The 25,407-nt window shown below is 42.4% G+C and overlaps 2 protein-coding genes across 2 annotated transcripts in view; both read right to left on the minus strand.

The window, feature by feature from the left end:
• Window positions 1-20,325: 20,325 nt before the first annotated feature.
• LOC137422433 (uncharacterized) lies at window positions 20,326-22,478 on the minus strand. Its single transcript, XM_078771706.1, has 3 exons — window positions 22,108-22,478; window positions 21,351-21,985; window positions 20,326-21,207 (listed from the first exon to the last, which is right to left on the minus strand). The coding sequence occupies exons 2-3, from the start codon at window positions 21,561-21,563 to the stop codon at window positions 20,467-20,469; spliced, it is 954 nt and encodes a 317-aa protein (XP_078627832.1). The 5' UTR covers window positions 21,564-21,985; window positions 22,108-22,478; the 3' UTR covers window positions 20,326-20,466.
• Window positions 21,980-25,407, minus strand: part of REC114 (REC114 meiotic recombination protein) — a 66,105-nt gene continuing 62,677 nt past the window's right edge. Inside the window, exons 5-6 of the mRNA XM_078772639.1 lie at window positions 22,169-22,399; window positions 21,980-21,985 (exon numbers count right to left, since the gene is read on the minus strand). Of these exons, the coding sequence (XP_078628765.1) occupies window positions 21,980-21,985; window positions 22,169-22,399 (237 nt within the window). The remainder of the gene's footprint in view (window positions 21,986-22,168; window positions 22,400-25,407) is intronic.

Consider the following 25,407-nt stretch of genomic DNA (forward strand, 5'->3'; position numbering starts at 1 on the left):
GGATGAATTGGAATGCTGACTGTGAGCCAGAACTAATCGCCCAACATCAGTGCCCGACCTCACTAATGCTCTTGTGGCTGAATGGAAGCAAATCCCCGTAGCAATGTTCTAACATCTAGTGGAAAGCCTTCCCAGAAGAGTGGGGGCTGTTATAGCAGCAAAGGGGGGACCACCTCCATATTAATGTCCATGATTTTGGAATGAAATGTGTGATGTTCGGGTGTCCACATACTTTTGGTCATGTCGTGTGTATATATATATATATATATATATATATATACACAAGCACTGTATATTTATTTCTCTGTCACGCAGAAAGTGACCTCATATTCATGGAAGGAAGTGATTTTGTGCTCGTCACTGAAAGTGTGCACACACAATATCAGTGTTAGTGCCATTCACCATTTTGTTTACACTCAAGGAAGGTGAACCTATGCATCTAAAGCTTGTACTACACCAATCTGAATTTGGGTTTATTGCATGCCCATTCCAGTTGTTTTCACAACTATAATGCAAGAGGTGAGACGTTACTAATTTATATTTGCAGTAGAAATATATACGGGTGAGTAATTTTAGTCATTTGAAATTCCATTATCACTTTGATATAATAAGAATATTTCTAAAATAATCATATTTTTACCTCCACCACCAAAGGTGGATGGAGGTTATGTTCTCGCCCATCTGTATGTTTGTCCATTTGTGAACAAAATATCTCAAAAGGTTGTGGACGGATTCGGACGAAATTTGGCAGAGATGTCGCGTATGTCACAAGGACAAAATGATTAGATTTTGGTGAAGATCTGGATTCGGATCCGGCTACTAGAATTTTTAAAAGTGATTCTTCACCATTGGGAGATAGGGCCAAAAATGATACATAGCAGGATGTCTCAAAAAGTTATGGACGGATTTGGACGAAACTTGGCGGAGAGGTTGTGTGTGTGACAAGGACGATTAGATTCGATTTTGGTGAAGACCTGAATATGAATTCGGATATGAGAAGGAAGAATCGATTCAATTTTGGTGAATATCTGGATCCAGCTAGTAGAAACATTTAAGTGATTCTTGACCATTGAGTGATATGGCCAACCAGGCAGAGGTTTGCTCTCTACTGAGTGCCGTTCTAGTTCCTTATTGAACAGAAGTAAATCCATAACCCTGGGAGTTATGTTATTTAACAATTATGTGGTGATGGGAGGATGGGGGTGAGGGTGGGCGGGGTGCAAAACAGCCAAAAACGTGTTCATGGACACTGCTGCACCAAGGCAAGCTGGCTCGAAATGTCTAGAATGCAATGTTCCACCCTATAACTGCAGGACAACTTAGCCTGCAGGAGACTGCAGTGAGAAAAAGGATCTGCTTCATCAGATTGCTGCATTCGCCGGTGTGATACCGTTTCTGGCTCCAAAACAGTTAAGGCGTTTATACGTGATTCAAAACGTGTCCGTTTTGCCTTTATAATCGAGCACTTGGGTTTGTGCCAAATTAATTGGGCAATAGAATCCTCAGAAAATCATTTGTACCGTGACGAAAAGGTTGAATGAAGCAAATGATATCACTGCATTTGTAAATAATTAATTAATTTCTTCCACCAAAAGAATGAACCTCGTAATGCAGCTGAAATTCAGCCAATCGCCAGGGGACTGCCCTGAATGGCCCTGCAATCTGTCCACGTGACGATGCCATTGTCTCTTTCTGTGCTGCATTCCATCTGCCAGGATGACAATCTGCGACGATGCAGAAACCTTCTTTTGCATTATCCGTTTTTCTTCTTTAACTATACTCGTAAGCAAGGCACTCAGAATACAGGACTCAAGCTTTTTCCTTAAACTCTGTGCTAACCTAATTGGTACCAGAAGACGAACTAGTATCTGCTTAAAATGGTTACAGATAGCACCACAGAAAAACCGATGAATATTCAGAAGCATTGACGCAATTCATCCTATGATGGGGAGAAAGAAAGAAAAACCACGCGCACGCACGCGCACCAAATATTAAACATATCATCTTCCTTTCAATAATTTCCATCATCATCATCATCATCAGCTCCTCCTCCTCCTCCTTTCTCTCTGTGGAAGCAGAGTTCTATAGGGCAGTGTATTGGAACCATTCATTTCTATAAACTATGTCTTACCAGAAAACCTCTTATAGCTTCCAGTTTTGCGATAATTTGCCAAATATTCCCTGAACCCAGCAAGACAGACAGCAACAAGGAAACTACTGCACACTCATTTCAGATGACCTTGACTGACACCTGAAACACATTTACCCAAGGCAAAGTCCATGTCCTTTTGTCACTGCATGTAAAGAAAGACTTGTGAATCATCCAATCTTTAGAGGCCAAGGGAAAAGGCTTTCCTCTCATCTCCTCTCTGTTTCACTTGCCAATGAAATTGCCTCGCTGTCCCCAATCCAGCCTTCCCCATCACTCCATGTCTTGGTTTACTCAGTTGATGATGATGATGGACCTCTGGTAGCTTGTAACTGTTGCTGCGTTTTTGCGTGAAAAAGAAATGCTGAAATCTATCTGCGTTCTTCCCAACATCTTTCTAGGGCTATTAGCTAGGGCTATGAGTTAGGGCTAGGAGTTATGGCTAGGAGTTAGGGCTATGAGTTGGGGCTATGAGTTAGGGCTATGAGTTAGGGCTATGAGTTAGGGCTATGAGTTAGGGCTATGAGTTAGGGCTAGGAGTTAGGGCTATGAGTTGGGGCTATGAGTTGGGGCTATGAGTTAGGGCTATGAGTTAGGGCTATAAGTTAGGGCTATGAGTTGGGGCTATGAGTTATGGCTAGGAGTTAGGGCTATGAGTTAGGGCTATGAGTTAGGGCTATGAGTTAGGGCTATGAGTTAGGGCTATGAGTTAGGGCTAGGAGTTAGGGCTAGGAGTTGGGGCTATGAGTTAGGGCTATGAGTTAGGGCTATGAGTTAGGGCTATGAGTTAGGGCTATGAGTTAGGGCTATGAGTTAGGGCTAGGAGTTAGGGCTATGAGTTGGGGCTATGAGTTAGGGCTATGAGTTAGGGCTATGAGTTAGGGCTATGAGTTAGGGCTATGAGTTAGGGCTAGGAGTTAGGGCTATGAGTTAGGGCTATGAGTTAGGGCTATGAGTTAGGGCTAGGAGTTAGGGCTATGAGTTGGGGCTATGAGTTGGGGCTATGAGTTAGGGCTATGAGTTAGGGCTAGGAGTTAGGGCTAGGAGTTAGGGCTAGGAGTTAGGGCTAGGAGTTAGAGCTAGGAGTTAGGGCAAGGGGTTAGGGACCTTTGTTCCTTTCACATTTCTCTCTACTTTTTCATATTTCTCTATTCATTCTAATTCTTGCTTCTTCTTTATTTCTCTCTTTCTTTATCTATCTGTATTCGGAGAAGTGAATTCTTGCAGAATTGTTTTTTTCTGGAAGGTTCACTTGGCTGTGCTTGGATGGATTTGAGGGTAGAGGAGTAGCGGCTGAAACCTGAATCCTATCCAGGTTCCTCCTGATGACTCCATCTTTGCTCTTTACCTTTTTATGCCTGCGCCCCCGAAGGTGTATGTTTTCGGGTTGTGAAATAACAGTTTCACTTATAACAGTTTCCATATTTCGCATTGGCCGGTGAGGGGTCGGGAACCCCCCACGTCCCCAGAAGCCCCATTTTTGATCTGAGTGCTTGACACTCCAACCAAAATTGTTCTGTAGGCCCTTACCTTCAAATTGGTACTGAAAACGAAACTTTTGCATCAATTTGAAATGACCGAGTGTCCGGGCACCCCACTATAAGTGGTTTCGTGTCCGGGATGGATGTGAAGAGGAGCGGGTTGTGTGGTTGTTGGAGTTTCCGTTGTGTGTTGTACACAAGTGAGTGCTGTGTTTGGGATTGAGTGTTGTTGTTGTTTGTTGCTCACCTCATCCAGATGCTTGTACCATCCAGTTTTTGCCATTTGTATGAGAGGTGTGTATTGTTTGGGTATGTCAACTGTCTCCCCAGCTAGACCACCCTCTCGGCTCTTCACATGCCATGCTTCCTGTATCAATCTGTCGTTTGCTGGTCTGGTCGGCGTGTCTCAGACGCAGGTCACATCAAACGCAGGAAACACGACTGGCACATCCTGCACAACACCACAACGATAGTGGCGCCTCCAAGCAGACAAGTCCCGCCATCCCTACAACAAGGCGGCACAAGAGATGCTCAGTTCTATCCCTGAGGACCTGTCTAGAAGCGCATGGCTGGCGGCATCTTGGAAGCAGGTGTGGGAAACGGCCGGGCCCACCCGCATCCACCGCTACATCTGGGACCCAGGAGGTGGCGTCGTAGAAGACCTACCACGCCTGCAATGGACCTTGCTGAACTGTCTACGTACGGGGGTCGGCCGCTTCAAATCATCGCTGAAGATGTGGGGCCTGGCAGACAGCGCCGCGTGCGAGTGCGGTGAGCCTGAGCAGACTGCCGAACACATAATTACCACCTGCCCCCTATACAGACCACCTTCAGAAGCCGGCCTCTTCGACGTAGGACCAGAGACGAGGGCATGGCTGCATGACAGAGCTGGCCATCTGATGATACACGAAAGAAGAAGGTCACATCAAAGTCAAATTTGTGACCAGATTGCAGGCAATGATGTGCCATGGCTGATTGTGTCACCTTTCCCAGTCTAACTGCTCTATCGGGTTCATTTGGCCTTGTTTCAAATTTCTTCCAGTTTCACCAATGTGGAATTGATCACAGTCTTTGCATGATGAATGGTAAACAACCCCAGATTTATCACCAGTTCATATTGTGTCCTTCAGTTTTGAAATGACATTGCGGATGGTGCGTAGAGGCTTGTAGGCTACACCAATCCATGTGCTGTGTACTATCTTGCTAATCCTTTCAGAAAGGCCCGGGTAGTACGGCAGTACACAGTGCCCAAGCGTATCTAGCTCCTTCCGTTTTGTCTGTTTTGGTTCTTTCAGGTTACGGAGTATCCCTTTGCTATACCCATTTTTGAGAAAGACACTATCTAATCTGATTTCTTAAAAATGAGCCTAAAACGAGTCTAAATCGTGCAGGCAGGCTGGGCAGCCAAGACTACAACTGGATTCACTGCAGCAATGGTTCAGCACCCAGACTATATGGTATTCCCAAGATCCACAAAGACAATGTCCCTCTGAGACCCATTGTGTCCTTTGTTAATGCTCCATCTTACCGACTGTCAGGTTACCTTGCACGCATCATTGGCAGACTTGTGGGAAGGACTGATAAATAGTCAAGAACAGTGGTAAATTTGTCAAAGGATAAGAGAGGTTAGAATCCAAGAGGATGAGACAATGGTATATTTTGATATCTCTTGATGTGGTTTCCTTCTTCACCAATATCCTGGTCGATCTGGCGGTGAATGTCACGCTCGATCGTTTGAAACATACTAATGATTGGACAATGGCTTGTCAAACCAGCCGACTAACACCTGAGGATGTTGCCGGCATGCTGGAGATGTGAATAAATAGCACAACATTCATCTACGATGGTACGCACTATCGACATCTTGATCGGATGAAGTTTTGTAGTTGTTGAATTATGACGTCATAATGGAGGCACCTATGACATCATCATTAACATATTTTATTCCGCATGGAGAGTTCTTTACAACGAGCCATGTCTCAATTTTTTCTATGCAGCGCTTTCAGAGATATAGAGGTGCATTTTTTTTCGGTTTTTCCAAGATGGCGCCCATACCACGTGACCAATGACGTCATAATTATCGTTAAAAAGTTTTCTGCAGGTGGAGTTGCACATATGGTGAAAGTTTCCTGTCAATCGGACCAACGGTTGCAGAGAAAATCATATATATTCTCTGTGGACAAACAGACAGATAGACAAACAGACAGAGACAGACAGACAAACAAAGAAACGGACTCAAATGCAATACCCTCTCCTCAGGCGAGGGTAAAACACAACAAGCACACACACACATGCTCATGCACATGCACACTCATACAACACCAGATCATGTGTGAGAAGTAAAGGGGGAAAAAAAGCAGGGCAACCCATCAGTGATGTGCCTTGACGTTTGCAAAAATAAAAAAAACTCCTCCATTTGACCTCGAGCTCACATGACCAGAAGCAGCCACATGGTGAATAAAAACTGGCATGCACTGGGGCTCGTGGTCGATTGGCCTGAGGAAGCCTGTTGTGAAGCGGGTGAAACGTCGCCCAAGACCGGGTCTGCTCTTGCTTATTTGCTCAAATTTGCGGAGTATATCTAGTTTTTTTTAACTTTCTGGTTGGAAGCGTCTCCTTTCTTAAAAAAAAATAAAAAAAATAAAAAAATGTATACACACACACACACTCGAGAAAAGTTCCATAATCACTATGAAATCACTATCAAAGTTACACAATCAAATCGCATTCATTTTTGATCAATTCTCCCTGCTTTTAAACAGTAAATCTTTCCAAATTCCCAGTTATTTTGCAATGCACTGCTTCCTCAAAAGTTGAGAAATGTCTCCATTTATCCTTTTTCAATGTGCTTGCAGAGTGTTACCTGAGTGAGCTGGGCAAGAGAAACTCCATTTTCCATATTCGGCATTGATGTCAGGGAGGCCACAGCATTTGCGCCCTTATTTTGGAGAGGAGAAAAATGCAAGAGTAGTCAATGTCCAATGTAGCATTACTAGTATCTATTAATCAGGGCCATGCTGATTCTATGGAAGCAACACGGGATTTTTCAGATAAAATCTTTAAAAGATCAAGCCTTGAATTGGAAGCTTCCTTTAGAAACCATTATGTTGTACATTTTTCAAGTCCTAGCCTATTGGTTAGTCCGATAGGATGGCGCAGAGGCGAGTGAGGCATAAGGAAGGGGATTACTTACAAAGGTGAGTGAGGAAGGGGTTACAATAGCAATCATCTTTGAGCTGTTTTGCGGGATCACCAGGTAGGTTACATTTGCACTTTTAATGGAAAGAAAACATAAGGGGGCGCTAAAGGTGAGCTGTACTGGACCTCAGTTGGAGCAGAAGCAGGTGAAGCTGAGCTGGGTCAGGTCAGTGAATGAGTATGACTGAAGCAAGAGCTCACAATGGTCATGCAAAAGCTTCTAACCTACAGAGTAACTAGCAAGGGAGACAACTAAAGATGCAGTCAGTTTCCAAACCACAAAACGCCCAAATGTAACGACTTTAGCAGTAACTGCATTCCAGTTAGTAAATGTCAAATCATGGACGCCTTTGATATTGATCAATGGTAATGTACGGACGATGCTGGCTTTGATGGATATAGGGTCACGCAAAACTTTTATATTACAAAACTTGAACAACATCTCATATTTTTTGCAAAGTTTTGATCATATATTGACCTCTTTCACTGTTATCTAGAGTTTCATTAAGAAAGTTGTGCTGAGATCTGACGGAATGCATCATTTAAATATTTTTATCAACTGTGATCTACATCACATAAGTTGGAGAATTGCAATGAATGTGAATCAAACGTTGCTAAACTCGTAAAGTTTGGAGCAGCAAGGTAACAAATATCAGAGTTACATCCCAGTTCATTTAAGCAATGGCTGGGTTTGAAGACTGTCACAAAAAAATGTGTGCCCTTTCTGACTTCGAGGGAGTATGGCTGCAAGGATAGCCTCGAGATATGCACACGTGTATCCAAGCTGTGTAGCCTGGGATAAAATCTTGGCCTTGGCCCAGCTACAAACTATCACCCTAGTTTCACAGGCAGGGTGAGGCATCAGTATGTACCTTGGATTGACGTTAAACTGGGCGTCCGTCCCGTTTGCCGGCATTAGTTGGTGCACATTAAAGATCCCACGGTATCCTTTGCAACGAGTAGGAGAGATATCACTGGCACCATGGCCAAATTCCAAATTCCTACCCTAACTACCTAGTCGAAGTCAGGGTTACCCACTTCATGAAAGACCTGGCCAAAAACGTTCCCCCGCCCGCCGATCCTGCAGAAAAGTGGGAATAATTTGGGCCATTAAAGTGGTAGAATGATTTTGAGGCAGTGAAGTGGGTTAAAACTATCCTTCAAAGCAGGAGAGACTTTCAGTGTGAATGATGACAGTGACCGCAAAAGACCATGTGAGTGGAATTTCTTCATGCCTTCACCAGCAAGATATCGCCTTGGAGATTCATCAATTGGAGGAAAAGAATGAACAGCTGATAAAGGAAACAAGCAACTGCCAGAGAAATGTCAGATGAGTGGGCAGACTTACACAGAGCATCAGAGAAGTGAGTTGGATGCTCTACTCGAGGGCTTAATTTCCATGGGAAAGGTGATAAATGGAAATGTGGGTCAGACAGAAAGTTTTACATGTGCAATCAATGAGCTAGAGGCTCTGCTACATTGACTACAGTACCTGCATCCATGTCCACCATAAAGCAAGTGCAGCAAATGCTAGCCGATGGCTTCACAGAATGCTGAACTTACCCTTGGGTGTTCCAGTGTTGTTAGGAAATAAAAAGCGATCGCACTAAGAGATTCCCTGTAAACCATTGAAGCCTTAATGAGGTTACCAAGCCTCATGCATTTTCTATGCCGAGATATTCTTGATGGCCTTTAAGCAGCCACTGCCTTTTCCACATTTGACCTTTGCAGTTGCAGTGGATCCAGCAGATCATGACGGTTTATTTATATCAATTTTAAGCAATTCCCTTCAGACAATGACACAATGACACATGCTAGCTACTTTTCAAAGGCTAATTGAAGAAGTGCAAAAGGAACACCAAAGTGTCAGATGCTATGCATATCTAAATGGTATTGTGCTCTATTCCTGCAAATTTTCCAATGTCAAGCTATCAAAATGCCAACATCTGAAATTCCTTGGATATGTGGTGACAGCTAACGGCTTTCCAACATGTGTAACACCACGCAATGCCAAGGAGGTCCAGCAGTTATTGATGCTTTGAAGAAGGTATGGAGGTTTTGTGTCAGAGCAAATGCAACCACGACAGAGCCCCTAAAACAAGGGAGGCAGAAGGGAAAGCAATGGCATAAGTCCTAAAATGCAAATGCGCATTTCGCCAATTAGAATAAATACTACACTCTCCTACACTCTTACCCTTCCCAACGCTCCACCAGAATGTACAAGGGTAAAATAAAGTAGTGATGTACACCATTAGCTGCACCCTGAATGCCAATGAAAGCCTGTACCATGCAAACAAGCACGAATGGTTAATTCACAGTGTTATGGGCTGAAAGCATTCCAAAGGTATTTGTATGGCTGTTTGCATCAATTGCTGACTGACAACAATGTTTTAGTGTGGTTGAATCGGAGGAGAAAAAACGACAGCAAGTTGAAGAAATTGGCTCGGTTGCAGAAAACTCCCTTAACCTTAAAGGAAAGTTTTCCCTTAAGGTATGCTGTGATTCCTTAGCTCAGGTTTTCCTTAAGTGCTGTTGCATAAACAACCATTAAGGATAAGCATTCCCTTAACCTTAAGGAAATCCTTAGCTGAGGATTTCCAAAGGGATGTTTATGCAACAGCACTTAAGGAAATCCTTAGCCAAGGGAAACCTTAAGGTGAATCTTTCCTTAACCCATTAATATAAGAGCGTCAAGACACGATCGTGCTCGATATGTGTATGTGAATAAGTTTAAGCTGACGTCAACCCAAACAACGAATCATGACCTTTCTTGCAATGTTTAATAACCGGGTGACGTATGAAAGCTTGCTTCTAATTGGTGGAGAAAAGCCAATGGCAGGGGAGGGGGGAGGAGGGGAAGAGGAGGGCTCCCTTAACTTTAAGGGAGCATTTGAAGAAAAAACTGTTTTGGGGGGTCAAACCTGGATTCACTTTGACCCCTGGTCGACCCCCTTTGCCCCGATTTTTAATGTCATGAACAAACTTTAGTCAAAACACACCAAGTATCATTTGTGCCAAATTTGGTCACAATTCCATCAGCGGTTCCGGAGAAGAAGTTTCAAGTGTTTATGGACGGACGGACGGACGGCGCGCCATTGCATAAGCTCCCCTGAACTTCGTTCCAGGTGGGCTAATAATAATGATAATAATAATAATAATAACTAGCACGAAACTCAGTAGAGAGCATACCTCTGCCAGACTGAACAGTTTACGTTTTGTATCCCACTGATGGGTCGTATGTGGATTCGGACCTGAACCAAAATCTAATCAGCTTGTTCTTGTCACCTAACCAATTTATACCCTAGTTTTGTCAGAACTCATCCATAACCTTTTGAGACATCCTGCTATATATTGTTTTTGGCCCTATCTCTCAATGGTGAAGAATCACTTAAATTCTTCTATCTAGATACAGATCTTCACCAAAATCGAATCTATTTGTCCTTGTCACACACCCAACCTCTTCACCAAGTTTCATCCAAATCCGTCCATAACTTTTTGAGATATTCTGCTAAGCATCGTTTTTGACCCTATCTCCGAATGTTGAAAAATCACTTTTAAAATTCTAGTTGAAGGATCCGAATCCGGATCTTTACCAAAATCTAATAATTTCGGCCTTGTCACATATGCTACATCTCCACCAAATTTCATCCGAATTCGTCCACAACTTTTTGAGATATCTTATTCACAGACAAACAGGCAGGGGTGAAAACATAACCTCCATCCACCTTAGGTGGTGGAGGTAATAAACATAAATAAAATATGTAAAAAAACCCCACATGAAATTGATTAATCATTTTCAACCTAATATTTGTCAACATTATTTATTTACCCACTTCTTGGTTGCTGTTATGCATTTTTCTCCATTTACAATTTTAAAAACGTACCGTATTCAGTATGTAGTCCCTTGCAAATGTCAGCTTCTATATCGCATGTGAACGATTTACGACTTTGTTTTGTGTGTGTGTGTGTGTGTGTGTGCGTGTGAGTGTGTGTGTGTGTGAAGGTGCACACGTTTACTGAGCATATACAAACCGCCGTTCCTACTCTCCATTTCAATTTTGTTTTCTGTGATCAGCTTGGGCAGAAGTGTTATAGGCTACATCTACAGAGGCATTCACACATCATATTAATCAATACGTTGAAAATGTGTGGAGTGGTTTGGTACTTAAGCGTTTTTTCTTTGTCGTAATACTGTCGGACATCGACGATCCCAAAATTCGTGGACCCCGCATATTCGTGGTTTACAAAATGCGACCTGCTTATACATTTGTGGCCCTGTGCTTTGCGTATTAACGGTTTTTCATGGGATTTTATTTTTTTCCCTTATGAATCACGAACCGTTTGGAACCTATCTCCCTTTTACCCATTGAAACAATGACCCGACATTCGCCGATTCAAATTCGACATTTTTCAAGAACGTGTACCCCCACGAATGTCGGGGTTCTACAGTATATGTATAAACAGGTATCATATATGCGTGTTTTGATTTTAGCGAGCTCTTCTGAAACCCAACCTCTCAAATATGTGGTGCCTTACTGTACACACGTGTGGGCAATAGGAGGTCTGGTGGAGGGGATCTGAACAAAACCCTATATTTCTCATTGAAACAATAGTTTGCTCTTGAGGAATGCCTCCCTTGGCATATGCGAGGAACATCTTGTATTTTGATGCTATGTTGGTATATATATTTTTAAGTTTAGCTGAAAGGTTTTAAAAGCAAATTGATGTATATTATAACCGAACAATTTTTATTCTATTCAAGTACTGTAACAGTATTAAAGAAAAGAAAAATATACATTCAATATTGCATGAAATATCCTACAAGCCGCTGCAGTTTAAAGATGGTCGTATCCAGTAATGAAGGTCGGTCTTGTGTCGGTGGAAAAAAAAAAAAAAAAAAAATGAAAACTTCTCTTTATTTCTTAAGATACATGGTTTTGTTGAAAAACGGTGGTCGGAGACTAAATTTATCTGACTTTTTCAAGGTATTTCTTAATTGTGAGATGAAAAGTGTGTGAGTGTTATTTAAGCTTTTGGCTTATCATAGTTAAAATGTTCATATTTCATTTATTTTGTGCGTATCGCATTTTGGCCTCTCAATTTAAAACTTGATGTGATGGCAGATCACCGCCAACATTTGTGCAGGGCTCAGGCACCTCAAAATGTGGCACTACCTCAGTGGAGGGAACGTAGAACATTGTAAATTGAGGAGAAATTGTGACAAAGGGGATATATATATATATATATATATATATATATATATATATATATACAGTCACATGAAAAAGTAAGTACACCCCATGTAAAGTTTTGACTTTTTCAACATATTTCAACATACAGCTATTTGATCTTCATTTCAACAATATTGAGAGATAAAGGTGATATAATCTATCTATAATTCCAGTAATCTCTGTGTGTTTGTTTGTTTGTTTGTTTGTCTGTGACCGCTGTTTCTCGACAACCACGGGTCCGATATACTTTAAACTTGCCAGGTATATTGCTGGGGACCCGAGGATGTGCCTTTTCAAGGTTTCATATTAATCGGACAATTACTTACCGAGCTATGTCCAAAAAACGATTCAACCAATCAGAGAGCAGCGAGCTATCGCGTGTGCCGAACGTGGCAAACACACTCTGCCTCGGATGGCACATTTGAGAGCGTATTCATTTATTTCACGTTTGCAAACTATGTTGGCGCTATGTTGGCGTTAAACTATGTTTTAAAACTAATAATAAAACTAATAAAAACTAATTTGCGATTCATCGTAACTGCGATATACGACCTTCCGGAGCTCCTGTGAGAGCGTGCGCCATTACGGATAGTACGGGTACGTGCATGCCATATGTTGGCGTTAAACTATGTTTTAAAACTAATTAAACGGACAAATTTCATGTCATGTTTCATGTAAATAGAGGGGGGGGGGGGGGATTGTCACTGTACTCGCAAGCCGTTCGCCGTTCGCTTTGGCGTTGCGAATGGACCAAAACATTTCATGGACCAAACCATTTCATGTAAAGCGTTCGCCGTTCGCTTTGGCGTTGCGAATGGACCAAAACATTTCATGGACCAAACCATTTCATGTAAATAGAGGGGGGGGATATAATTTTAGATATAGATATAGTACGGGCATGCCCTAGTATAACAAATATCATGAAACATTTACATTTTGTAGTCCATTGCATAATTTAAATAAACATAAATGCAAATTTCGCATGTGGAAAAAGTAAGTACACCCTTGGCTCTAATAGGTGGTATTGCCCCCTTTGGCAGAAACAACCTGAAGTAGGCGTTTCTTATAACTGTCTACCAGTCTCTGACATTGACTGGGAGAAATTTTTGCCCACTCCTCCATGCGGAATGCTTTCAGCTGTGCGATGTTTGAGGGGTTTCTTGCATGCACAGCTCGTTTCAAATCCCCCCCACAACATCTCGATGGGATTTAGATCCGGGCTTTGACTTGGCCATTCCAGAACCCTCCATTTCTTTCTTTTCAGCCATTCCTTGGTGGATTTACTGGTATGTTTAAGGTCTTTGTCATGTTGCAAGGTCCACCTTCGGTTGAGCTTCAACTTTCCGACAAATGGCTTCACATTATCCTCAAGCACCCTCTGGTACAATGAAGAATTCATAGTGGATTCTATGATGGTGAGCTGCCCAGGCCCTGATGCAGCAAAGCAGCCCCAAACCATAATATTTCCACCACCATGCTTTACAGTTGGTATCAGGTTCTTGTGCTCAAATGCTGTCTTTGGTTTTCGCCAAACATGTCTTCTGGTACGGTAGCCAAATAGCTCTACCTTTGACTCATCTGTCCAGAGCATATTGTTCCAGAAGTGCTGGTCTTTGCCTAGGTGTTCATTGGCAAACTTTAGTCTTGCCCTGATGTTCTTTCTGGACAGCAAAGGTTTCCTCCTGGCACACCTCCCATGTAGATCAATTTTGTGCAGCCTCTTTCTAATGATAGACTCGTGCACTTTGACATCAACAGTGGCAAGAGCTACCTGTACGTCCCGTGATGACATTCTGGGGTTCTTAGCGACTTCTTTCAGCATCTTGCGGTCTGTTCTCGGGCTGAACTTGCTGGGGCGGCCTGGCCTGAACAAGTTGGCAGTTGTTTGAAATTTTCTCCACTTGTAGATGATCTTCCGGACAGTCGAATGATTGATTTCAAATTGTTTGGAGATCTTTTTAAATCCCTTCCTAGACTCGTAGGCATCTGTAACCTTCTTTCTGAAGGCCTCAGAGAGCTCTTTTGATCTGGGCATGGTGACGCCGCACACTTCAACAACAAAGAACAAACCAAACTAAATGTCTGAGGTTTAAATAAGACAGGTTCCTCCAAGATCCTCTCTAACGATGTTCTAATCATTTGCACCTGAGCTGGTGCACCTGATTCTAATTTTAGGTATTTGAAGTCGTGATAAATGTAGGGGTGTACTTACTTTTTCCACATACGAAATTTGCATTTATGTTTTTTAAATTATACAATGGACGACAAAATGTAAATGTTTCATGATATTTGTTATATTATATTACCTTTATCTATCAATATTGTTGAAATGAAGATCAAATAGCTGTATGTTGAAAAAGTCAAAACTTTACATGGGGTGTACTTACTTTTTCACGTGACTGAAAATATATACACACGGGGTGTTTCATAAAGAGTGATACAACTTTAAACGTTTATTTACTAAGAAACAGAAACCTCAGGAACGTGAACCAAACATTTATTGAAAGCTTATGACATGGTATTTTCTATCACTGATTGCTATTGCAGTGATGTCGCTGCTGGAGTTAGTGAGAGCCCAAGGTCTGAAATTGACATTTACACAAAATCCTTGTTATTGATGTTCTCGATGTGTGCCCCTCTGCGGTTTCGACAGGCATTGATCCTGACTTCAAAGTTCTGTCCAACTGTCCTGTAGGTCTCATGTGGCACTGCCTGGAGGTATTCTGACACCTCCTGTTTCAGATCATCCAGTGTGGCAGGGTGGTTGACGTAGGCAGAGCCCTCAGCAGTCCCCCAGAACCAGTAGTCCAGAGGGTTCAAGTGTGGGCCCAGTAATGAGCGGTACCCAGGGCAACGAGGCGGTTTCTGAAGAGCTGCTGCAGGAAAGTAATGGTGTCACCAACTGTATGCGGGGTGCACCATCCTGCATAAACCAGGTCATGCTGAGCTGGTTTGGGGTGACCTTTTGGGCTAGATCATTATGGAACTTCTGGAGCACGGCCCAGTAGCGCTCACCGTTGATTGTCACCGTCCTGCCGTTGTCATTCTCAAACCAGTAAGGCTGTAACATTCCCCATCTGGCATTGAAGGCGCAGAAGCATGTGACCTTAGGCCCTTTCAGGTACCTCTCAGTGATCTCTCCAGGTGGTTCTGCCCCCCAGAAAATGTTGTTGTGGTTGTTGATGTTGTTGATGTGACCACTTTTGTCTTCTGCTCCACTGTCAATGGGATAGTTGAGCTAAGGAGCTAGAAATCCCAGGGAACAAATATCACAATAACACCACCAAACCCTGAAAAGGAAAACGGTATAGGTCAAAAAACAAAGAAATGGCAGGAAGTCAAAATTGTATCAATCTTTTTGAAACACCCTGCATTTAAAGCTAAAATTTTACTTGGGCCAATTAATTGGGTGTACAGTAAGTCCTCACTTTGTGTTGTAGTTACGTTCTTGAAAAGTGCGAGTAACTGTAACGACTGAGCAAATCCAATTTCCCCACAAGAATGAATGTAAATAGGGGGACAGAGGTATTGTCCTGTATACATAATTTTTTTAGTATACACTGTATACAAATAAACACTGTATACAAATATACATGTAGTATACAAATACACTGTATAGAAATAAACTTTTTATCACGAGACAAATGGCATTGTACTGTATACATAATTTTGAAAAAATAATTTTATACTGTACTCAACAATCACCTTGGAGCTGCGTTCCCTGTTCAGATCATCATCATCACCAACACTATGGAGCTCTGTGTCACAGAAGTACCAAGAATACCTTTGTATATGCCTTAACGTAAATCCTGGTGTATATAAGGCTTTTACTGTAAACTCTGTTTGGGCTTATACACCTTTATTTACGGCAAGGCTTATATACCAGTATTTACAATCGGGCTTATACTGTAGCTTTATTAAAATCAGGAAAAACATTAGTTTGGCTGCTACATTAGAAGTTTTAAGTCGTTTTGATGCAGAGGAGTATGCGGGAGTTATCTACTGTACACGACATTACAACGGAACTTTGCGTAACTTTAAATGTGTATGTCCTCTAATATATCAGCGCGTAAAAACGAAACGTCAACCAGGACGATGATAAGCGAGGTCTAACTGCAATTTGGAGGACAACACTTAGGATGTCTTCGTCCTCTGCCTCGCTTATCTTGCCTCCGCAGGATTTTGGGATGATTTGAGAATGAATGATACAAGAGCTTGCGTGTGAAACCTTGGAGCGAGCGGAGACTAAATTTTAGGTGTTGAATGGTGTGAAGCGAGTGTGTAATGAGTGGTGTGAGTAGCACCCTGCACTGGAAGGAATCCCATTTCAGAGTTAGCTGAGATAGGGGGATTCAGATGATTTGGAACATGGGGGCAGCGTGGAAGCTGGTGAGTAAGCATGGCAGTGTGAAGTGCAAATGTGTAGGCAATGGCTGGGAGTGTGACACAGTGGTTAGCATAGTGTGGTGAGAAATAAGCACCAGATCTGGGACCTCCTGGATGGCTGAAAGCCACCAAGAAACGTCAGATGGGTGATTTAGTTAAGGAGACTGGTTGACCAGGGACGACCTGAGATGAGGGTGCCAGAAAGGGCACAGTGAATGGGTACTGGGAGAAATAGTCACATGGTGGGAGCCAGTGAGAGCACCACAATAGTTAGGAACATGGGAGGACACTCCAGGAGGTTCCACAGGGTCCAGGTGATAGGGAGAAAGTAGGCTTGTCAGTGAAAATGGAGCCACATTGATCAGCCAGTAAAGTGTACGAAAGCACAAGCATATAATAATTGTGAGCCATGCTCGGATCATTGAAAGGAACCAGCATGTAATGTAGAGCAGCGGGTGCAATTGTTTGTTAGAACAACGATAGAGGGGGATTAAAAGTAAAATAAAACTGTTTTTACCAGTAATAGGATAAATTAGGAATACTTCCCCTTCACACCGTTCAATGTGTTGCGGCCACTGGGAAGAAAAGAAGTAAGGCAATTTGCTTTTGCAAGGACCCATTGAGTCCCAAATGTTTAGTTTTGGGAGGTACCCCTCATCGGGCCCACTTCATCGGTGAGCCAGGTGAGGTCACGCCACTCCAACCTTTTAGTCCCAGCACATACTTGTGCTTCCTCCCGGAAGAGGAGGAGATTGAACATATAAAATGCAGAAGATAGAGAAAGTGGGATTATAAATAACGGGATTAGAGATATTTACAGTTAGAATTAGCTTAAGGTGAAGCTGGTCATCCTGCCTGCTGTGGCTTGGAGGACAAATGCTGCCTACCTGTCTATAACCTGCTGACCTGCCTGCTTACCGATCTGTCAGTCGGTCATCATCGACAATTAAACAAGTGCTTTGCTGGCCAAATGGGCCAATGAACTTGGGAAGCTGCTGGGATGGGAGAGAATAAAGGAAAGTAATCAAGGAAAGAAAGTAATGGAGGGCACAGAGCGAGTTCCCCCCTTTTTGTGAAAGTGCTACAAGAAATTCCACATCGCGTTAACAACACCATATATAAAAATATATTTTTGTACACAAGATCGAGGCTCGTGAAAGAGCTAACATTAATCACACAAAAAGTCAAACCGACACATAAAACATATAATAAGGGGAACGGTAGACAAGATGGGGAGAGAGGGGGAAGGACACAAACACAACATTTGAGAGCAGGGACATCGAGAGGACTGTGGGAGGGAGAGGGCTTGAGGGGAGGTGGGAGAGATATAAAACATATGGACACTGCAAGGACTTCAAGGAAAGAAGTTGGAATTTCAAAAAAAGTGGATCTGGGGTGAATTAGTGGGGGTAGAAAAGATCCAGGTTTTGGATGGGGGAAGATAAGAGATGGTGGTGAACAGCTGTTTTAAAGACATGGAGGGAAGAGTGGAATTGAAGAGAGTGGCGAAGAGAGTTTGTTCCAGAGGCGGGAGAAAAGAGGAACGAAAGAGTGAAGGTGAGCAGAGAGCCTAGATTTTGGCAGTTTAACGATAAGAGGGTTGCTGGCAGATCTTGTGCGACCTGCAGGAATATGTGGGGGACAGAGCACAGAGAGAGCTGGGAGAGCAAGGCCGGAGAGGAGTTGGTAGAAGACAGAAAGACCACCTACCTGCCTGCGGTGAGTGAGTGAAAGGCCCTCGGAGTTAGCTTCATCGCGGGAGATTCCAATGATTCTGAAAGCTTTGGTTTTAACAGATGAAAGCCTTGTATGTGGTGAGGAGCTCAGGTGTGCCAAGGAAGGACTTCGCACGACGGAGGATGCCCAGTCGGCGACTGGCTTTGGAGGCCAGCTTGGAAATGTGGTTTTCCCAGGAAAGATCATGGCAGATAGTGAGACCCAAAAGCTTGAGCGACAGAGCTTCTTGGAGAGGATTGTTGAGAAACTAGATGGGAGGGTTGTCTAGTCAGTCTTTTCGGAGAGACATTGTAAGAGTGTGAGATTTGTCAGGATGGAAAGACATGTTCCACTTGTTTGCCTAGTCTGTGATTTTGTCCAGGTCTTCAGAGAGTGAGTAGGCTGCAGACTGCCGATCTGAGGGATGAGGAATGGAGCGGCAGAGAGTGGAGTCAACAGCAAAGAGATAGAGAGGATTTTCCAGAGAGTCGGAGAGATCATTGATGAAGACCAGAAAAAGCGCAGGGCCCAGAACACTGCCTTAGGTAACTCCAGCCTGAACAGGAAGGGGAGATGAGAGAAATCCATTCAGGGCCACATGTTTACTACGACCAGAGAGGAAGTCCACAAGCCATGCGTGGAGATTTCCATGGATACCATAGGAGGAGAGTTTGGTGAGCAGAGCTGGGTGCCAGACCGTATCGAAGGCACGTGATATGTCAAGGGAGACAGCTCTGATTTCCTGTTTGGCATTGAGGACCTCCATCCATTGTTGAGACAGCAGAAGCAGCATGTCCAGAGTAGAATGACCTGGTCTGAATCCAAATTGATGATCGGAGATCAAGCCATTGGAGAAGAGGAAGGATTTGATATCCGAAGCAATGATGGATTCCATGACTTTGCTGATAATTGGGAGCAGGCTGATTGGTCTGTAGTTGCAAGGATCTGTTTTTGCACCTTTTTGTGTAAAGCAGTAATGTTTGCTGATTTCCAAGATGCTGGCAGATGACCTTGAGCAAAAGAGGGTGAAACAAACAGAGAGAGGGTGAGATAGAGCGGCAGATCAGGATTTTAGGACCCGTGGGTTGATGCTGTCTGGTCCAGTTGCAGAATCAGAGTCGAGGTTTGACAAAAAACTTCTCCACCTTGTCAGGAGAGGACACAGAGTCCAGGAGCAGTTGGGTTCGACTGGGAAAGGTGGGAACAGAGAGAGATGGGTTTGGGACACAAGATTTTGAGGCAAACACAGAGTTGAGGCATTCGGCTTTGTCACGTGCGGTGTCAACTGTGTAGCCATTTGAGACGATTTGTCTTCATTTCCATTGCTACACACAAACATTTCCATTGCTACAAATATTCCATTGCTACACACAAACTGTGTAGCCATTTGAGGTAAGGGAGGGGATGGAGGGGGAACAAACACCAGAAACGGATTTGACCAGACACCACCAGGATTTGGAGGAAGGAGACAGGTTTGAGAGTTCATTCTTGAGTGTGGAGAGATAGTGCTTCCTGGCAGTCCTGAGGGTAGACATACACTTGTTCCGAGCTTGGTGGAAGGAACTGAGATTGCCTTCAGTTGGATTAGCCTTCCAAGAGGCAAAGGCAAGTTGTTTCAGGGCAACTGCCTCACCAAAAGATTCAGTGTACCATGGACGGGAGGAAGGGTAAGACAACTGAGGACGAGATGGGATAAATCTGTGCATGTGAGAGAGAGCAGTTTGCTTTGGAAGAATTCCCAGGAAGAATAGATGTCAGAGGCAGTAGAGATGGGAGACCAGTCTAGATGATTGATGGCTGCTTGAAGACCATTGTGGAAGTGTAAATTTATGAAGCAAGTAATTTATATGAGCCACAACCTGCTTTCCTAGTCTGCAAGTTTTTTCGTGGTTTCCATACAGAATCTGGGATTTCCTACAGTTGGGAAGTTATCTCCGACACTGACCAAATTCGTTGCTCGAGAAAAGTAAAAATTCTTAGTGGAGGCAATGGTAGACCACATATTGTCATGACAAAATCATTTCACTGGTCTGCGTCATTTCAGAGGTCTAGGTTTTCTCAACGGTTCTTATATGCTTTTTGCATGCTGAATTTAGAAATGTATCTCATTTCGCTCTATCAGGTCAAGTTTTTATGCTATCTCAATTTTAAGGAAAAAAAATAATCAAAATTTTTGTTTTTTTAATTAGCCTTTTTAAAATTCAAAATCAGACTTACATTGACAGAAAATGTACAAACTATATATAAAATGACGCACAAGTACCGTTAATGTGAAATTCAACATTAAAAAGACGAAGGAAAACAATTAATGCGGAATAAATGGCTTTCGCAAAGATTTTTGTCTGTGTGTCGCATCTGTAACATCTCTCTTGAGGCACCAACAGTTGTCTGCAAGCATGTTGACATCCCATCGGCCCTGGTACCTCTCTTCCATCACTCGAATATCCTGGTGAAACCGTTCTCCTTGCTCCTCGCTGACATCACCACAGTTTTCCGGAAAGTAGTCTAAATGCGAGCTGAGAAAATGCATCTTTATGGACATGCGTGCACCAAGAGCCTGGAAGCTCTGCAGGAGCCCTTCCACAACACATTCATACTCTGGACTTCGGTGATTGCCCAGAAAGTTCGTCACAATGGATTTGAATGCGAGCCAGGCATTCCTCTCATTGCTCTCCATACTTTCGTCGAATTTAGGATCTTTCATAAGCTCCCTGATCTGAGGGCCATCAAAAATGCCTGCTTTCAGTTTGGCCTCACTTACGCGAGGACATTTCTTGTTCAGGAAAGCGAAAGCTCGACCTTCTTTGTTCAGTGCTTTGACAAAATTCTTCATAAGTCCGAGCTTGATGTGCAGTGGCGGAAGTAGAATCTTCTGAGGATTCACAAGAGCGTGTGACACAACGTTGTGGGAACCTGGTTCCAGGCCAGATCTTTCTGGCCAGTTGCGTTGTACATAGTGCTGCTTGTCTGCTCGGCTGTCCCACAGACAGAGAAAGCAGGGGTATTTGGTGTAGCCGCCTTGTAGACCCAGCACCATGGACACAACCTATAAATAAAAATAAAGAACACACATATTTGTTTTAAAATTTGTTATTCCAGTTTATTAAAAATATATATTTTAATCCATGTTAAGAATATTTCAATAAATAAAGTAGAAAAATATATGTAACTAGGTTGACACCAACATACCTTTAGGTCTCTGCAAATCATCCAATTGTGATCTTTGTATTTCAAAGCAGTTAGCAAATGCTCCATGTTACTATAGTTCTCAGTCATCTGTACCGAGTGACCCACCGGAACAGACGCGATCTTGTTGCCATTGAAGAGTAGTACTGCTTTCAAGCTTCTACTTGAGGAGTCGATGAAGAGCAGCCATTCTGTAGGATCATACGCTAAACCCATAGCTGCAATGAGGCCGGTGATGTTGCTACAGTAAACCAGAGAAACTTCATCGTCCGAACTAAAATATTCTCGAAACTCTTCTTCACCGCTGCGGTACCAGGAGAATGTAGTTTCAGGAGCTAACAAACGATTTTCACAAAGTCATGACCCTAGCAACTGAGCAGATTCTTTGGACAAACACAAATCTCGTGTCAAATCGTTCAACTCCGCTTGGCTAAAGAGTTTGGGTTGACTTGTCTCGCCCGTAGGTTGATATGTACCAGATATGTCACCATCTTCCATTTATTCATCGGAATCGGACGCCGAATGTCTGCAATTTTCGGGCGGTGCTGGAATTGGAATTCCTGGTCCATGAGGCACTGGTTTAATGGCAGATGGAACGTCTGGATACTTTAAGTGTTGCTTGTTTTTTCGATTTATGCCTAAAATGAAAGAGATAGACATACCGTCAAGGGGGTGACATGATATATAAAGTTAAACAATTTAGAATGTTTGGGAATTTATTAAACATAAAGTTAAACTCAAACAAAATTGATAAACTCACCTTGTAGGTTTGTCATACAGAAATAACAGTCATTAGTATGATCTCTTCCCTCCCTCCACACCATTGGGATACCAAAAGGCAGACACTCAATCTTCTTGTGGCTCCAGCGCCGCAGACTCTCAACGCACGTTTTGCAGCATATGTGAGGGGCAAAGGCTTTGTCCTGGTCACCAAGTTTCATTCCAAAGTATGCGTGATAGCTTTTCCTTACAAAACGTGTGATGTTAGACTGCCGGTCTGGCATGGTCACTTTACCACAGATATAGCAGAACTTGTTTGGGTCATTCTTGCACTTTCAATTCATCGTGAATCACAGTAATGTTATAGTAAGGAGGACACTACGCAGGACGTACTGCCGCTCACGTGCACCTAAGTGGACAGGAGACACCAGACTGAGCCACGCAGCTGCTGGAGCGACTGAAGTTGGGTGTTGCCAGAAACAACGATTTATCTATATTTTTCTGAAATTGAAATGAAAGTAATTGAGAAAGCACTTTCTTCCACATTAAGTGTACTTGTGTGTCATTATATGTATAGTTTGTACATTTTCTGTCAATGTAAGACTGATTTTGAATTTTTTAAAATGCTAATTTAAAAAACAAAATTTTTGATTATTTTTTTCCTTAAAATTGAGATAGCATAAAAACTTGACCTGATTGAACGAAATTAGATACATTTCTGAATTCAGCATGCAAAAAACATATAGGAAACGTTGAGATACCCTAGACCTCTGAAAAAAATATTTCAAATGCAGCCCAGTGTTATGACTGAGGGTAATATGATTACATATGGGATGTTCTTTTGAAATAATGTAATGTCAGATTTAGTATGCCTCATTGAAGTTCCATGAGTTTCATAAGTAAAGATATTGTTTTTTTCTTGGTATGGCTGACAGCTGGTGTCGCAATGTCTGAGTAAATTAGTATTCAGAACTGTCCATTGTTTGGTGAAAACTAATTACTATTGATGCCAAGGCGCTTGGTAAACGAGTGTTCGTTATGACAAATCGTCTCAGTACGAGGTCTGGAAAACTACCATTGTTTTAATAAATTAGATGTAAATATTTGTAAGGTGTGTCCCCTCCCACTTTTGCCTACGTGACTTCTGGGGGATGGTAGTTCCGAAATCCATCCTCAACTTAATGTTACAACTAGGTTTTGAGAAAATTGTGTATAGAACTATAAAAATTGCGTGCAGTATTGAGTTTTAAAACAAAACTAAACTGAACAACGGTTCGGAAATAATATACCTGTAATTCATATAATTGCATGTAGGTTTACTCCATCCGGGTAGCTATCTCTGGCAATTGTCAGCGTTCTCCGTAAAATCTTTCAAAAGAACGATAATTAAACACTGAATCAAAATAGCTTATTAGTATTTGATAAAGGTTAGTCTAAAATATAAAATCCTATAAAAAAATCCATGTAGGCTAGCTCTCTCTGGCTCTCTGATATAGGTTCATACCTCTTACTTATGAGGAAAAGATGAGTTTGCAGATTGGAAAAGGATGTGATTGTCATAGCTACTGAGTGACCTTTTGATTAAATAAGGACTTTCTTATTGTATGCCTGTTTATATATTTTCTAAATATTAAACCATAAAGTTAATGTCCCTGCAATGGCATTATAAAACGTTGCTGCAAAGTTATAACGTTAACGCAACTTTATGATCGATAGGGTCTTGGCGCCGAAGAGTAGCGACCAAAAACATTCTTCTCATTAAATAATTTGAAAATGCAGATCTGCTCTCAGCGGGAAGTACTCTCATCTCAATATTTCACTCGACCAATCACATTGTATCCCCCGATCCTTGCTCCCTCCCACCCAAACTTTGCCCAACCAATCCTACTGCTCTCCTCCCCTCTCTTTGCTCCTCCCCCCTCCACTTGCTCCTCCCACTTGAAATTGCATAAGAATCAGAACTGATGTCCAGTTAGCAGGATTAGCACCGGAATTGTAAGATGTTGTAATGTTGTACTTTAGGATATTCACTAGGTTTGTAATGCTGTACTTAGGATGTTTTACTTGGCTGGTCGATTCTGTATGTTTACACTGTATGTTAACTGTATTCTATGCATGCTGGTGTTTGGTATGACATCCCTTTGTGCATCCCTACTGTACCAGGATTTCATTTGGGACCTTCTGTGATGTTGACTGTATACTGTTTCCTGTGCATGCTACTGTATCCTTATGATGTTTTCTTTGTGCATCCCTACTGTACCAGGATTTCACTTGGGACCTTCTGTGAATCTTGCAATGTAATTTGTGAATTGTGATATGGTTTGATAAAGGTTATTGTTTCTTGCTGTGTATTTCCTTGTAGACAGAAAGTGTTGTCCTCCTCGGGAATTAAAATTTGTGACTCTCTTCTGACATTGAATTTTTGGTTCATCTATTACATACTACTGTAGGAAAATATCCCTATCACCGTGCCAGTCGGCCTGAGTGAAATTCCAGACTCGTCGACGCTGAGGAGGCTCTCTGAGAATGGCCAGAGAGATGTCCACTTTAACAAGCATATGATCAGAGGAACCGATTGGAGCAGAAGAAGAGTCGAATTGCACAAATAGCAAATATTCATGGAAGGATCAAATATACTTCCTTTGTAATATTATTGTTTTTTACCCAAAATAGTTTGTACTACAAGAGTTATATTTTGTACCGCACACCTTCATCATACACAATGGCCAGTTAGCGCCCTCCCGAGTTGAGCATTATGACATACAGAGACTTAAGCCTACAACCCATGCATTGGAATGCAGTAAATTCCTGAGATAAGGTAACCTGAGACCCAACCTTAATATTCATTGTTCAGAACTTCATGTGCAGAAGACAATGGGCCATCTGTATGGGAACTGATTGTTTTACGTAGCACTTTTACATTCCATGTAAATAACCATTACATTCGACACCCCATCCACCTTACAAAAATAAAATTAAAAAAAATCACAGAGGCAGCACCTGTTTGCTACCATCCCATTTCAAGCTTCAACTTCTCTGGGCAGCAGAAACAATTGCTTTCTTCTGGAGAGGGCAACCATGTCAAACCATAGAGCTCCAGTTGATTGATGACATGCATAGCATAGGCATTTTTACAGACTTCAAATTTAATACACTGGCTTTGAGCAAGATGTTGAAATGCTGAACCATTTGCAAAAAATAATAAATCCGGAAACAGTTTTCGTTGAAGCATGCCCTTCACAAGTCAAATAACATTTTTTACCTGCAGATTAAATGCACAAGAAAAACATTGCACTGGTCCCTGCAATAAATTATATGCAGGTGACCATAACATTCACAA

The sequence above is a fragment of the Myxine glutinosa genome, chromosome 2, assembly GCF_964187855.1.
Source record: "Myxine glutinosa chromosome 2, kmMyxGlut1.1, whole genome shotgun sequence".
Classification (NCBI taxonomy): domain Eukaryota; kingdom Metazoa; phylum Chordata; class Myxini; order Myxiniformes; family Myxinidae; genus Myxine; species Myxine glutinosa.

Excerpts from the sequence above, each read along its gene's own strand:
- LOC137422433 (XM_078771706.1), bottom strand. The coding sequence starts at position 21,563 with ATGGGTTTAGCGTATGATCCTACAGAATGGCTGCTCTTCATCGACTCC. Across the intron at positions 21,208-21,350 it reads TGATTTGCAGAGACCTAAAG|GTTGTGTCCATGGTGCTGGG; the intron begins GTATGTTGGTGT and ends TTTTATTTATAG.